The sequence below is a fragment of the Emydura macquarii genome, unplaced genomic scaffold (genome assembly GCF_026122565.2).
Source record: "Emydura macquarii macquarii isolate MOO-44397 ecotype Brisbane River unplaced genomic scaffold, CSIRO-AGI_Emac_v2 contig_1253, whole genome shotgun sequence".
Classification (NCBI taxonomy): Eukaryota; Metazoa; Chordata; order Testudines; family Chelidae; genus Emydura; species Emydura macquarii.
In genome coordinates, this window is record NW_027131390.1 from 68,476,888 (window position 1) to 68,493,140 (window position 16,253).

A 16,253-nucleotide genomic window follows, 5' to 3' on the forward strand; every position below is an offset into this window, starting at 1 on the left:
TGTCTAAGGAGCTAGGGAGCCTAGAACAGGTGTCCTTGCTAGAACACAGAGGGGAGATACATGTGCAGTTGCCATGATCTGTGACAATTTCTAGGTTAGGTTCCAATCCTGTGAAGACTTGCACACATGCTGGGTTCTTACACTTGTTTATAGTCCCACTGGTAAAAAAGAAAAACAGGAGTACCCATATGTGTAGCGTGAAGCATGTGCATAAATCTTTGTAGGATCAGAGCCTTAGTCGATTTAGCTAATCTATCAGATTTTTTGAAGTGCCTTTTACTGTGGAATCTGAGGAATGTTTTATACAATATAGAACATATTTCTAAATGTTATAAGCAAGGCTAAGATTTAGTCATGGGTATTTTTAGTAAAAGTCATGGACAGGTCATGGGCAATAAACAAAAATTCATGGCTCGTGTCCTGTCTGACTTTTACTATAAATACCCCTGACTAAAGCTTAGCTGCTCATCGGGCGCCGCTGCTCTGAGGGACCCTGCTCCAGCAGTGGTGGCTTACTGCCCCCGGCTACCTGCTGCTCCAAGGCCCCTGGGGACTGCTCTCCAATGGCCTCTGGGGTCATCCCCAGGCTACTGCTCAGGCCACCCTCGGGACCACTGCTGGGGTGGTCCCAGGGCCAGCTGCATCAACGGCCGGTGTGGCTGACCATGGGGACTGCTCCAGCAGTGGCTGGTTCGGATGCCTCCAAGGCCGTCCCCAGGGCCAGATGCCTGGCAGCCCTGAGGTCAGTTGCACTGGTCACTGCAGCTGTGGAAATCATGGTGATAGCGAAAAGTCACGGAATCCGCAACCTCCGTGACAGACTCGCAGCCTTAGTTATAAGGAAAATTCCAGAGATGAACTAATAGCATTTTTGTTGTGCTGCACAAAAACTTTAAAGAAAAAATTATATAAATACAATGTAACAAACATGCTGTATACAGATAAGTGAATAAGTTACAACTAATTGAGCTGGTTGGAAAGTGGAAAAGAATTCAAGACTAATTTTCCCCCATTAAAAAGGTTCTTTTGTCAACATTTTTTATCCTAGTATCACAACTAATTGATTCAGTGAATTTCTATCTTTCTGCATGCAAAATAGCTACAAAGCATGATTTAAAAGAAGTTAATGTGTGGGTTGTTTATGAATATTTGGTGTTTTAGGACTAATAAAATGGCTAGAAGAAAAGGTTGTGATGTTCACAAAAAAACACCACACTTGGTCTAGTTCCAGTAGGCCAGTATAAGGGTGCAGTAAGATTATATTTATGATGCTGGCAGACCAGGTGCCAGCTCATGCTAAGGCTCATGTATCGTGTAACACTGACAAATACATAGCTGAAATCACCTCCATGTTATCGTTATCGCTCCCATAAACGCATTGGTTGTTGGGGCACCATCACTGATGAATGATCAAACAATTGTCTCCACCCCGACGATTGTGTGTCAGTGCCTGAGTCTCCGCAAAGTCCATTCCTGTCCACTCTTTTATGTTGTCAGTCCATCTCTTCTTCTGCCTGCCTCTTCTTCTTCTTCCCCTGTACTGTCCCTTGGAGGATGATCTTGGATAGTCCAGATGATCTTGTTACATGGCCGTACCACTTCAGCTTTTGCTTCTTCATGGTTGTCAGGAGATCTTCATAAGACCCAGCACATTGGGTGATGATGTTCCAAACCTCTTCATTAGTGACATGGTCAAGGTAGGAGATGCCCAAGATCGTATGAAGTATCTCATTTCCACTTACTGTATTTTCCGTTCAAATTCTGCTGTATGTCTCGCACGCATACAAAAAAATAGAGATGACCTTTGTGTTAGTGTTGTTAAAATATGTATTAGAACAAGTATGTGTGTTAGTATTTAGACTTCATCGAATCCTTGTGAGTTGCTGCATGCATCAATTTCACTTATAGTCTCTACCCCATATTGTAAAGGGTAGAAGTTATCTGAGCAGTTGTATTGTAAGCCATATAAATCACCAGCCGGGAGAGCGGCATTAAGTAGGGTGAAGTGTTGATTTGTAACCAAAAGTGTTACGTCCCACTCAACAGGAAAGGTATGTTGACATCTGATGAACTATTGTGGAATGATTAAGAAGACAAAAGACGCTGTTGCTCTTCTCTCTCATCTGCTGAGTTTGCAGCTCAGAGCACATGGCAGGATGGGGATTAAAATCCTAGACAGAAGGAACTAGTTATCTCTATGTTGCTTGGAATCTGGGGGAACCAAGTTTTGCTAGGAATAAGCAAGAGATTCCCAGTGGTTAGCTTGCGTTAGTCCTAAAGGACATCTAGAGCTTGCTTATTATGGAAGCATCTACTACAGTTTGAAACTTAAGGCAGTAACTCATTTGTGTGTATATGTTTACCTGCTTTAACCTTGTCAATTTGAGATTTGTGCCCTGCCTTCTAACAGTCTTCCCCGAGGTTGGTACTCATGCTCTTTAGTCACTGCAGGCATCCTTGGGGTTAGCTGAGCAAATAAGAGTCTTTACACCTAACTACGGCTGGTCCCACTGGGAGTCAGGGGAAACACTGTGGTGTCCTGCATACACTGCATGAGACAAGAAAAAAGGGAAGACTTCCATGGGATTTTCAGTAAATCTATAAAAAAGGATGGTATGTGCTTAGTCTCTCTATCTCACTCAGAAAAAGGAGGGTGGGGAAAGACATTAAGCCTCATTAGAGACTATCATGAATCTTCACATCCAATGGTAGGGGGATTATAAAAAGTGCAAGTTAGTAGGAAAAGTGAAGATTTGGAAAAGGTCTTTAGGAAATGGAAATCATTCATATAATTCAGAATAGATCAGTGAAGAAAAATCCTCATGGTCCTTTCCAAAATGCCTCACTAAAACTTTGGGGTACACAAAGGATAATCTTCATGATGAAGACATACTTCTCTCTACCTCTGGGTCTAGCTGAAGTGTAGGAGAAAATACTGGATTATGGTAAGTGACTGGAGAGAGCCCTCTGTCTGTACCTTTTTAGATGGCTGCAGGACTGACAAAAATTTCAACAATATTCTTTGTTTTTCTCCATATAAGAGAAATTTGCTTCTTAAATTATTCAGTGAACGCCAATACCAAATTTTTCATACTGTTGATCGTCTTTATAAACAAAAAATATCTAATAGAGGAGGGGATTTTCAAAGGCACTTATGACAGTTAGGTACCTAAGTGCCAGGGAAAATCAACGGGAAATAAGTACTTACCTGCCATGTGTGTCTTTGAAAATCTCCCTGCAAGAGGCTATGGAAGTAATGGTTGCCAGTGGGTGACAGATGAGACTTAAAGGGGATGTCTTTCAAGAGAATGTTTGAGATTTTACTAGGAGTGCTGCACAAGGAGAGTGTGCGGAGAGATCACTAAATTGCTCACATACTACTGTGATGGGGGCAGTATAAAAAACTAAATAGTATTTATTTCTGATTGTATGTATTGATTTTTTTGGACATTATGCAGAATTCATAACTTTTAATAGGAAATGTGGTATTTTTTTTAACCTAAATACCTTAAAATTTAGGACGCATCTCAGCATGACTTATCTTGCCATTTGGTTCTGCTGCTGTATTTATGGAACCGTCCAGATTTAATTTGGTTTTGTTTGGGTTGTATAATTTAATCATACATGATAGAAATCTTAAATTTCACAAAAAATAAAATTACAACGGCTTTCTTTGCGGCCTCTTTGCCATATCACTTACCCCAGTTTAACTGCATTACCTGCAGTTGAGTTCCTCCTGATCTGTGCTAGTTTGATGTCAGTCAGCTCCGGCATCTTGTTTCATCTGTTTGAATCCTCTGAAGTGTTTTGGTAGAAACAATGGTGGTGCGTTAGTGTCATCAACTGAACTCAGCTGTCTTTCTTTTTCCTACCTCACGTAGGGAAGGTCTGTTTTTGTGTAGTAATGGTTCCACCAGCTGCAAACACCATAACTCTGCTTCAGTCAGCTGTAGGTTATTAGGTCATGAATGCCAAAAATTATGAGTAGTGCTTTAATTTGCATAGTTATATCCACACATCATCTGGAGTGAATAAAAGCCAGATTGTAAAATAATTACAATCTCTTGAAGTGGAGCCAGCCTCACAAACCAACTCCATCAGTCTTCATTAATTTGTATACAGTTCTTTTAGCAGAACAAACTTTCTGAAGGTACTTGCATAGGAATGCAAAGGCAGCTGCACAACTTTTATTTTGAAGAAAAAGTTGAGCCTCAGAACAGCGTGTTTGTGAGAGAGGGAGAGAGAGAGAAAGAGAGAGACTGCATTTAAGACTTTGACCAGCATGTGTAAGAAGTGTTCTCATGGCTGGAATAATCTAACACATTTTTACCTGGGTAACACTTGGCAAAGTTTCACATTTTCTTTTCTACGGTTGAAAGGAATCCAGTACAATTCCCTGCCTCGATCAACTTGACTCCAGTGCTTTTGTACAGCCTGCATGGTTTGGTAGTGCACAGACGTGCCTGTCTTATGTGGCCTCTATGGCCCTTTTTTGCTCAACTGTCAGAGAGAGGGAGGGAGGCTTCCCCCAGTACCAAAAATTCATTCTGTGTGCTCTCTGCAGCACAGTAGCTAAGACCAAGTTTCCAGATTACTCCCTGGGTTTTTTGGAGCTATTTGCAAGAAGAAGTTATTCCCCCCCCTTTAAATGGATGATTGTGTTACAATCAAGAAAAAGCATCTTCAAAGACCTATTTTTAGGTAAGTGATGCTATTGTTACTTTGAACAGAAAAGTTACAGACTTCCCCCTACATGCTTATTTATTAACTTAATAAACATACAGAAACAAAGAAAATAGTTCAACAGAATTAGCATCAAGCTTAATTTGGTGTGTTCCACTAGAACATTAAATGCTTTAATAACTTGGAATTATTCTTTCACCTTGTACTGAAACTTTGTGGAAGTTTTTTTACATCATCAACTTTCTCAAGTTTTTTGTGAGAGATTTTACTTATTAAAGAGGCAGAGCACTTGAGAAACTTTTTTGTTTACTAAAGCTCTGCACTCTCTGAATGTTTTCTGAATTATTAAGCCCTTTAAATGCAGAACATTGTTCATGGTTGCTTTGGTTGTTTATGTCTGAATGGCAGAATTTTAATGCTGGAAATGATACACCTTTCAGAGTGAAGAAGCTTGCTCTCAGGGACTTAAAGCCAAGTTGTACATGTGATTACATTATGCATTTTTCAGCTAGCTCATAGGAATAATTATACACAGATAGGGAAAGAGCACGATTAATGAAACAGAATTAGTTTTGAGTTTGTGTGATCTTTTTGCTCTTAATCTATTAAATATTTTGGTAATTTAGGAGATGATGGTTTTTATTTTATATCCCTTTTACTTTCTGATTTCTTGTATATTTAATCAGTTGTAAAAGTTCTTTGGTGTAGGTGTGGCTAATGTCATCATTTACTCCGAAAAATCCCTCTTGACTTGTCTAGCTTGAAAGCTAGTGAACTTGCTTGGGAATAACATTTTTCTACTGCTATGAACAAGGATTCAGTGCCTGTAAAAAGCAAATAAAGCTACAATAGTTCACGCTTTTATTTATAACTAGTGACATCCTAAACACAGCTCTCAATACTACATTGATAGTTTATTGTTGCCACAGTGTTGATAGATAGATAAATATAAGATTATGGCCCCATAGCGTGTAGAGGGTTGTAATGTAATGGAGGGTCTCTACTGATGTCATAAACTATGCAAATACAGTAATAACTGGTATCTGAGCTTCAGAGGAAATTCAGACAAGTATTTGTACCAGGATTTTCTATTGTTGTTAAATGCTGGGGGACAGGGAGAAGGAATCTTTTGATTATGATACCAGCTGAAAATCAGAACATTCGAAGGCATTGTGTAAATTAAATAACTGGAGTATCAGCCGTAAGATTGAATATCTTGGATTTTGTGGATTTGCCACAAAATATTCATGATGACTCAAACTGAATATGTTGCATTTATTTGATCAAAGACAAATATTTTCAATGTAAAAAGGTTTTGACTGAAGATTAAACAATGTGTAATATTTTCTTAATGTGACACCTTTCCATTCAGATTAATATTTTCATGCAAGTATATTTCTGTTCACACAACTATAATTATTTTAAGATCCTCCGTAATTATCCAATAAGGTTTGACAAATGTTGTTTAAAACACACATTCTTCACCCTCTTTTGAAGGCATTACAGTCATGGGTGAATGAGTGTATACTTCCTGGTATGTTCAGAGCACTTCTGTGATGACTTTAATTGCTGCCAGAGCTCAAAGAAGATGTAGCTAAGTCAGTTCATATAGTTTATTGTAGCTACTTTATGGAATATTTCCCAAAGTGTCTTCTGGGAGTAAATGTTCAGCTGACAGAGTATGAGAATGTTCAGCATTTCTACTCAAACCTATTCCCCCAAATCTGTTCTAAATGTTAAACAGCTAACTGTTACTGCTGGCAACTTCAGCATAGAACTAATAAACTCTAACATGGATGGCACCCTAAGATTTCACTGAGTTGCAATTACTTCTCAGGCACAGGAACTGTGTTTGTACTACAGAAATTTTTTAAGTGTTTCCTCAGTCAAGACCCAAACGGGAACAAACAGCAACATAAAAATCATCATATGCAGTAAATAAAGATTTTATCACATGCAGTGTTGTAGCCGTGTCGGTCCCAGGATATTAGAGAGAAAAGTTGGTGAGATAATATCTTTTATTGGACCAACTTCTGCCCCTTAATATTAAAACAGCCTGATAAACAGAACAAGGAATTTAAATAACAACTCATGGCTTGGATATGCATTATTTTTATATTAATATTCATTACAAGGACATTCAGTACTTATTACTAAATATGCTATGTCTTGTGCATGTAGGATGGGTGAACTAATTCAGATAATAATCAAAATCAGCTTTCCCAAGGAAAGCAGTTGGGGCCCAATAGCAGCAATTTTTAAAACTTGACTGAAAAAATAGTCTTATAAAATATACTATAAGTAACAAATTCAGTGCTGGCAGGGGCATCGAGTCAATGACCTAATAGGTATTTTTATTCTCAAATTTCTGTGATTTCTGTGAAAATAGGAATCAACACAAATTTTTGCTCAAAGCTTGAATTGAAGCTAACGCTTTCCCACAGTTGGAAATTATGTACTTTTTTCCCCCACATGACTCTGGCCTTCCTGGTCCTGACTGAGACTGGAAGTAGAAGGATCACAATGCCATGTGAGATGTTATTCTTTTGGTATCTCCATACTGTCTGAAACTAAGTAATACTGGAATTCTGTCAAAGAAACCCTGATCTTGTGAGACTTCCAGAGTAAAGAACGTTGGGTAATAAATAAGAATTTTCATTTGATATATAGCACCTTAGATCCAAGGATTTCAGTGTGTTTTTAAAATACTAATGCTTTATCTTCACAACACTTCTCTCTCCACCCCTGAAACCTCCTGCACATACCCACCTCCTTGGGAGGTTGGTTAATACTATTCCAATTATCTAGATGAGGAAATTGAAATATAGGGAGCTTCAGTGACTTGCCCTTGGTCACAGAGGAAGTTGTGCCAGAGCTGAGACTAGAACCCATGTTTTATGATACACTTTTCATTACCTTAAGCATAAAACCAGCTTTTCTCCAGAGAAAAGAATCAGAGCTGTTGGATGTTTACTCTGAACTGACTGGCCTGAACCTACAAACATTTAGTAGGTCACACACCAGTAATTAAATAATCTACTTTCCTACCAGTTCCAGAGGGGTAGCCGTGTTAGTCTGTTTTGAGCAAAACAATGCACTTTCAGCAAAACAACAAACCACTTGCATCTGACAACGTGGGTTTCTGCCCACAAAAGCTTATGCCCAAATACATTTGTTAGTCTTTAAGGTGCCACAGAACTCTTGTTGTTTTCCTACCAGTATATCTCCTCAAGACGCAATGTTGGGGATGAGCCTTGCAGAAGGTTTAGAAGTTCACTTTTGAATAAGTGCATGACCCTGCATCAACTCCAGGCTCCTCTCTCTCGTTATCTTTTAGTGCTACTCCTCTTAATTCCTCTGAATCAACAATCTACCTCATTTTAAAGACTCCTTTGCAGAGTAGCCTCCCAACTAGATCACATCTACTACTGCCCTTAAATTTCTAGTGGTTGAGGGAATTGGATTCAGTAAGTGGTCAGAATGCAGTAGAGAAGTTGTCTACAAGACAGTGTAATTGGACATTCAAAGGGGGGGGGAGGCAGTCTGTTAGAAACCATTTCTCTGCTCCAATACATCACTTTCCGATACAGATGAGCCTCAAACTTTCCAAAATTCTATATGTTAGTGCTATTTCAGGGGAGGATAGCTTTCTTAACCATTGATGTATAAGCTCAGGAAAGACCATTGTTTCTGTATAAAATATTTATATGACTCCATCATTGTAATAATTAAGCACTGCCCGATCTTTAATGTAGTTATCCTCAAAACATCCCTCTGAGATATGGAAGTGCTCTTATCCTCACTTTACAGGTAGTCTTTCTCCGCCTCAGTTCCCTAAGTGACAGGCCCAAGGTCACACACGAAGTCTGTGTTGGAGCTGGGACTTGAATCTAAGTCTCCCAAATCCTAAACTAGTGCCCTAACTACTGGGCCATGCTTCATACCTGTAATCTTGACTTTGGCCTCCATCCTTGAAACACCAGCAGTACTTAATCTTTTAGCTGACTATTCTCATCTGTCATAATCAGAGATAAACCAAAACTGTTTATCTCTTCCCTACACCGCACCAAAAAAAAAAAAAAGATCCCTCTCCCCAAATTTGGAATTTTGAATAAGAGGTGGCTGGCTCCAAACCACTTCTGACTGTCCAAAGAGAGAGAACCCAACCTGATAAAGATTTTTAAACCAAAGAATAAAATATGTTTTGCACATATTAGACCTTTTCATACCAGAATCTCAAAGTACCTTGCAAGTATTAATTCTCATGGTGTATTTGGGAAGTAGGTAAGTATGTCTGAGGAAACTGAGGCAGACAGGCTAATGGACTTGCCCAAGATAACATAGAGAATCAGTGGTAGACCATAGAACTCTGGAGTGCCGTGCTATGCTAAACTATGCTCTCCCCCCACAAATTCAAACCACCCTGTTGGCTTTATTTTATTACAGTGGTCTAGTATCCACTCACAAGACTCTTCGTGGGTCACATGTATAAGACAGAGGGAAAGTCATTGAGTTGAATGGAATGTCATTAATGAACTGTCAACACACACAATATCTTACACTTAATCACCCACGCTGATAACTTACTTCTGTGTTACAGAGGACGAAAGGAAGGCAGATCAATAATTTACCAGAGATAAGAAAATACTGCTCACTGACTGGCCTTCCATGAAAAGACAAGGCTTGCACTGATAATGGCACTGAGGGACAAACAAAACAACAAAAGAATTGATGCAGCTGGTTTGATAGCATAAACTTTATAATTGCATGAGATTGGACAAAACCTCCACAAGTTAGATAAAGAATGTGCAGTATGTAGTTTTCATGGGACACTGAGAAAAAAGATATTCTGCACATATGGTTCTGCTTCAATAATCCTAATGGTGCAGGGAAAATTCAAAGATAAGAATGGAGCAGCTAGGTTACCTATCCTTTAGCTTCTAGCAGCTTTCCAGATATTAGTTAGGAGATATAGACAGTGGATTATGTTTCTGTGTACATGAGTAGTTTTGGGTGTATGTCAGTGTATGCTCTGCACATAGAATTTGCAGGCACAGATTAGGCACATATTTTATACTAAGTGAATGTAATTTAGAAGTTAATGTGATAATTTTTCACTCATCTATTTATTTTGGAATATTATTTTTCACTTGTAATTAATGATTCCTCATTAGAGATACTAAATGGCTTGGCATGAAGTCAACTAACAGCACAGCCACATGAGGGAGACTTTAAGAAGGCCAACCTTTTGAAATTTACCTATGGAAAAATGTTCATATAGTATAGGCAATAAAGCTTTTCTTAAAAAAAAAGAAAGAGAGAGAGAGAGAGAGAGAGAGAAGGCCCTTATTCTTATTCTTATCAAAGCTAATTTTTTGAAGTGCTTATCTTTTTACCTCAGAGTATATACAGTTTGTGCCTGGATTATCTGCTCTTCCAGACAGACAACCCCATTCTATTCTCTAAAGCAGCATAACGTAATGCAATTTGACTGGAGACATCTCAGTGTGACCCATCAGCTACTGTTTTCAAAAACACAATATATTTCTTCAACCAATCTAACAGTGTATGAACAACAAGATTATTTTAAAACAAATAATGTATTGCTCCTAGCAATAATAATAAACAGTTGTGTTATAGGAAAGATAGCAATTACACATGTTATAAATAATTTTATATAAATACTTGATACGACACTCTCCATAGCTAGGGTTAAACATAGGTAGCTTCAATATAGCTCATCAACTGGTGTAAACTGTGTATCTCCATTGATTTCCATGAAGCTGTGCTAATTTACATTAACAGAGTATCTGACTCTAAGAGCCTTGTCCAAATGATTCCACTAGGGCTGGTTAGAGCCCTGTGGTTATTAGAGAGGAGATTTTCAAAAGGAAAGATGGAAGCTAGGTGCCTAACTTGGGGGTTGAGCGCCTAACTGCCCTTTTTGTATGCCTTTGAAAATCTCCCTGTATGGCTATTGTGTTGGTTAAGCATGCACTCTTTTTTCTGGATGGAAACTTGCACAGAAGCCAGCTCAAGCCCTTTGTTGCATTTGTTACTTGTATTGCAGTGGTGCCTATAGGGCCTCATCTGCAAGCAAGAGCCCTAATGTGGTTGTCATCTGACTTTGGACTGAGGGATTTTCCAGCGAGCACCAGGGACAGATGGACATGGAGACGACAGACTGAAAACAGGAGAAAGACAAAGAGGGTCAGAAAAGGAGCTGATTTCCCAGCTACAGTGCTGGGCACAGCAGTGTCTTGTCTGTGGTTTCTGCAGGTAGAATTACCTGCTTGTTGTCTTGCTGTTTCTGTCACCTCTGCTCAGTGTAAATAGGATTGTGTACATATTATAAACAAATTTATTAGATTAGATAATACCTGGAGACTCTAGCTTCTCTTCTGCTGAGAAACTATCCAGCCCAAATCCCCCAAAGCTGCTGTCTTCTGCCAAAGGAACAAGAGGACTCTGGGTTTAGTAGGTTCATTATTTTGCAGAATCTTACCTGGTTATTTTCTTGGGTAGCTAAAATCAGTTGCAAAAATTGGGTACCAAATCTCTCTGCTGTTCCTGGGTGGAAGCCAACCAATGGGGATTTTTACACCAGCAATATGTAGGTAGGCAGTTCCACTAATGCTGTGCACGGAGGTAACAACTCCATCATATCTTGCAGATTCTTGTACGGGGTTTGGTTTTTAGAAAATGTTTATAGTGTTGCAATGTATAAGTTAATAAAGTAGCTTTTTCTTTGTTTCACTTAAATGCAGGATAATAAACTACAGAGACCACATGCTTTCTTTCAGACCTTATTTATTGGCAAAGTCTTTGCTTTTTTTCCTGAAACAATATACCAAAATTTCTTTTCTAGCAAAAAATAACTCTCCTTTCAAGCCAGCAATGGAATTGCCCTTACATGGCTCTTTGCTCTTTCTTGAAGCTCAAAATACTCAAGAGTTTTACTACAGTCACCATGTGGGAAAGCATGAATGCTCAATCTTATTTATTAAAATTGTTCTATTTGTGGGGTAAGCTGTCTAGTTCCTAGTTCAGAACAGTACTTGAGTATATGCTAAATAGGGATGCTTTCCTGAATCAGGGCCTATTGGTTTGTTAATATTTATCAGGAGCATACCAAGAGTCTGCCCCTTTATATTCTAAAATCCATGGGCAAGATAACAAATCAGAGCTTTATGAAGTGGTTGACAATAACAAGGAAGTGATTCACTTATGTATAGTGGCCGTCTTATGCCATGTGATATTTTCCCATTATTAGTATATAATACTGAAGTGAGTTGATACTTTCTTGTGCAAATAAATATCCTTCTCACAGAACGCCTCTTTAGTTAACTTTTTTTCTAACATAAGGTAAATGCATCTGTATCTCCTACCCATTTAGGAGGAAAGGAACATCATTTAAAGAGCAGAGGCAGTCAAAATGGAATCATTTACTGTTTAAGTAAACTGCATAGAAAAGGAAAAGATTTTAGAGCAATTCATAGAGTTCTTAGAAAAATGGGTTATTTATCCCCTTCACTGAAACAATCGTCTTCACATTTTTCCAGACTGTTTTCCTCCTCCTCCTCTTCACTGTGTGTCACTAATAAGCAGATGGGCTGCAGGTTTAACAGGTTCATATGGAATTATGTACTGTAACCAATATAAATGTACATTGTCCGCCATTATTGCTAGTGATCAATTAGTTGCTAATTGTAAATGAATGTACCACAGTCACCTATTGAGGTAATTATTTTCTCCCTGGGGTCTAGAACCATCCTTTGCTTCTTAGCCCTGAGCAAAGAGCAAATGTACATGCACTGCTTCAGAAAAAACCCTGCGAATCACAGCTTATGCCCCTTGCTCTAATGGGAAACTATTTTACTACCGCCTTTTACAGGGCACATTGTACTCCTCACCTTGCACCAGCTCAGGTCTGCTGAGATTGGATGGGGTGGAGCTTAAGGTTCAACCTACTCCTCCCTTTGCATGCTCTACCCATCTGCTTTCTCATGGTGGGGAGTAGTGACCACAAGAAGACTGTGCAGGGGATAAGGTGGGAACTCACATTCTTACTCTTCTGTGTGGATATGATGGGCTAACTGATGTTTGAGCCCAAAGTTATTTAGCAGTGTTTTGTTTGAAACTGTTAATTTTTAAAATGACATTTAATTAAATGGTTACTTCAGAAGTCAGGAAGAGGAGGAGACTAACCTGGAAAGCCTTCATGGAAGAAGTGGATTATAAGAAGTTGAAAGAGGTGGGAAGGAAACTGCACAGGGTCAGCATGGTATGAAGGTATGAAGATTAGACTGGGAGAAGAATGTGGTGGGAACAAAAGAAAAGAGGTCTGTGAGCAGTATAGAGAGCAAAATGTGGAGTAGAAGGAAAACAAAGCTGAGATGTAGGTGGCAGCAAGATTATGTTGGGTATTAGAAGGTGAGGTTGTAAATACTGGTTATGTGGAACAGAGCTTGGTGGAAGAAGATGTGGAGGGAGTTGGAAAAAATGGGTTTGAAAATGACACAGAGTCTATGAGCCTGGCAGAGCAGGAGAAGGGTGGAGTCGTTGGCCAAGCAAAACAAAGCCCTTCACTCAACTCAATGGCATTTCTCTCTTTGTCTTCATGCAGTGTTGACAATTGAACAGTGCACCTGATCAATTGTAAAACCTGAGGGAATGTTCTAGATATCAATGAGCAGCACGCTAGTGATTTTGGTGAAAATCAGAAAACTGGATACTTAAACTCTTCCACTAAGGGCAGCTGCTCCCCATTCACCTGAAGAGAATACTCCACTTTCTTCCAGGAAAGAACCATGTCCTCTGATTTGCAGATGCTGATTGTCATCCCAGACACTTCACACTTGGCAGTGAAGTGTTTGAGTGTGCATTGGAGATCGCAGCCTGAAAAAGCAAGAAGGACAACATCATCTGCAAACAGCAGAGATACCACCTCCAAGTCCCCTTGCCAGATACACTCCCCAACTTGGATGTGCCTTGATATCCTGTCCATGAAGATCACAAACAGGAGTGGGGACAAGAGGCACCCTTGGCGGGGTACAACTTGACTTATGAGCAATGAATGTGACTTAATGCCAGGAACGCAGACACAACTCTCACTCCAGGAATAGAGGGATTGGATAGCATGCAGCAGCAGCACTGGCATGTCCTACTCCTGCAGCATTTCCCACAGACATCTTGGGGAACATGGTCATAAGCCTTCTCCAGGTCTACAAAACAAAGGTAGAATGGGTTAGCAAACTCCCATGACCCTTCGAGTATCTGTGAGTGAGCAAAGTGCTGATCCATTGTTCCACATCTGGGATGGAAACTGCATTGTTCCTCCTGAATCCAAGGTACAACTAACCTAGAGTTTAAGTATCTAGGGGTCTTATTCATGAGTGATGGTGAGCAGTAGCGTGAGATTGACCAGCGGATTAGTGCAGTGGTGGCAGTGATGCGGGCACTGTACTGATCCGTGTTGGTGAAATGGGAGCTAAGATGTCGGACGAAGCTCTCAGTTTACAGGTCAATCTATGTCCCCATCCTCACTTAGGGTCATAAATGTGTACACAGGTACAAGTGGCGGAAATGAGGTTTCTCCGCAAGGTGGGCGGTCTGACTCTCCGAGATAGGGTGAGGGGCTTGGCTATTCGTGAGAGTCTTGGTGTAGAGCCATTACTCTTCTGGATCAAGAGGAGTCAGCTGAGATGGCTCCCTGGTAGCTTTCCTTTGGAACTATATTGGGCACGTCCCACTGGGAGGAGGCTCCGAGGCCAACCCAGGACACGCTGGAGAGATTATATCCCCTGGCTGGTCTGGGAACACCTGGGAATTCCCCAGGAGGAGCTGGAACCAGTTGTGGAAGAAAGGAGATCTGGTCCTCCCTACTCTCTATACTGCCACTGCAATCCTCACCAGGAAAAGAGGCATAAAGAGGAGCGGGGGAGGAGGGAGAAGAAGAAAAAGAAAACTGGAAGAGTGATGTGAAGGATACATGGAGCCTTCCAGCATAAGAACCCATTTCAACTCTAGCCATTGTCCCACTAGAGTTCAAAACATTAGTACCCCAAATGACTTATCTCCCAGTCAGTAAGAAAATAAATACTTTAATAAGCTACATATTATACAATTGTAACTATTTACATATTTATACATATCCCTGAAATAGAGAGGAATGGAAGGATGACACACAGGGAACATGTAGAGCATGCCTTAGAAGTTGGGGGGAAAAATTCCTTGCTCTCCCTCCTGAAAGATGCCTAACAGTTGTGGGATGAATTCTCAGCTAGCAGAGGGAACTAAAGGGAGAGGACAGTGAAGGAAACTTTATTCATTCATCTCTACTAGCATCCTGTCTGCTTCCCAAAAACTTGCTATGTACTGGAGCAGAGAGAAAAAGAGAGGGCACCAGCTTTGTGTGCAACCCTTCCAATCTGTAGGAAGACAGGAGCCTTGGTGGGGGGAGAATCGGGGACTCTGGTTTGGGGGAGGTGAGAATGAGGGGGACACAGAGCCTCTGGCATGGGGGATGAGAATGGGGGATCCTGGTATGGGGGGCACACACAGTCTTTGGCATGAAGGAGGATGTTGGGGCGCTATAGGGAGTCTCTGAACTACAGCTGGTTGGGGAAGGATGGCAGACAAGAAGTTTGTAGGGGGAATGGAGGAATGCAAGGAGCCTATGGTGAGTTCAGGTTACAGAAACTGTGAAATCTCTAGTTAACGGTGATGATAGAGAAGGAAAGAGAATAGTTTTGTTTCAGACAGACTGAACTTGAAATGCTATCCAGTAGGAGATGTCTGAGATAGTTGGAGATATGAGGTTGGTCAAAGAGACAGAGATAAGGAGATGAGAGGTTGAACTGGGAATCAGTAACACACAAATGATAGATAAAATCCTGAAAGCAGAGGAGGTTGCATAGAGAGAGGGGGGAAGGACTAGGTAGAGGATGAGGACAGAACTTTTGAGGTTTACCAATAGAAATGAGGGAGAAGAGAGGATGAGAATCCTCAAAATGAGAGACGGAAGGTGAACGGGAGAATTGGAGGGAGCAGCTGTGGATCCTATGCTGGAGATAAAAGGAATTGGTGTGTTGTGTTTTGCATTTGGTCTCTGTTCTCTGCGAACACCATGTGGCTGTGCTTTTGGGCCTCTGAGCAGGCCAAGAGAGACCGGTCTTGTTAGGTTAGGTCTCACCATCTGGCTGGAACCCTTAGGCCTGTGATCAGACTTTGAAGTCTGAATGTTTAATCAATGAGAAAGGAGTATGAGAGGAAAGAACAGAATCCCCAAAGCCCAAGAGAGGAAGGATTGTGGAGGAGACAGAGATGAACAGGATTAGAGACAGCAGATAGGTCAATTATTGTGGTTCTTAGTCTGATCTCCCAATGTCTTTGCACTGATGTAACTCCGTTGATTTCAAGTCATGATTCTCACAAGTGTCACAGAATCACATTTTATAAGACTAGAAATGCTGGGTGCTTTGACTCTGTCAGGAGGCCTTAGAAAGGTAGTCAGTGGAAGGCAGTCCGTAGGAGATCCACGTGCGAGGAGGAAAAGAAAGTCTGTATAG

General features: G+C 40.4%; 1 protein-coding gene across 3 annotated transcripts in view; it reads left to right on the forward strand.

Moving 5' to 3' along the window:
* The window catches only part of PDE1A (phosphodiesterase 1A), a 245,129-nt gene that overhangs the window by 56,694 nt on the left and 172,182 nt on the right, over positions 1–16,253 (forward strand). The window contains exon 1 of one of the 3 annotated variants that reach the window (XM_067549083.1): positions 4,286–4,701. The exons of the other annotated variants lie outside the window; for them this stretch is intronic. Coding sequence (XP_067405184.1) covers positions 4,649–4,701 — 53 coding nt within the window. The 5' untranslated portion in view covers positions 4,286–4,648. Of the gene's footprint in view, positions 1–4,285; positions 4,702–16,253 lie in introns of those variants that run through there. 3 annotated transcript variants of the gene reach the window in all.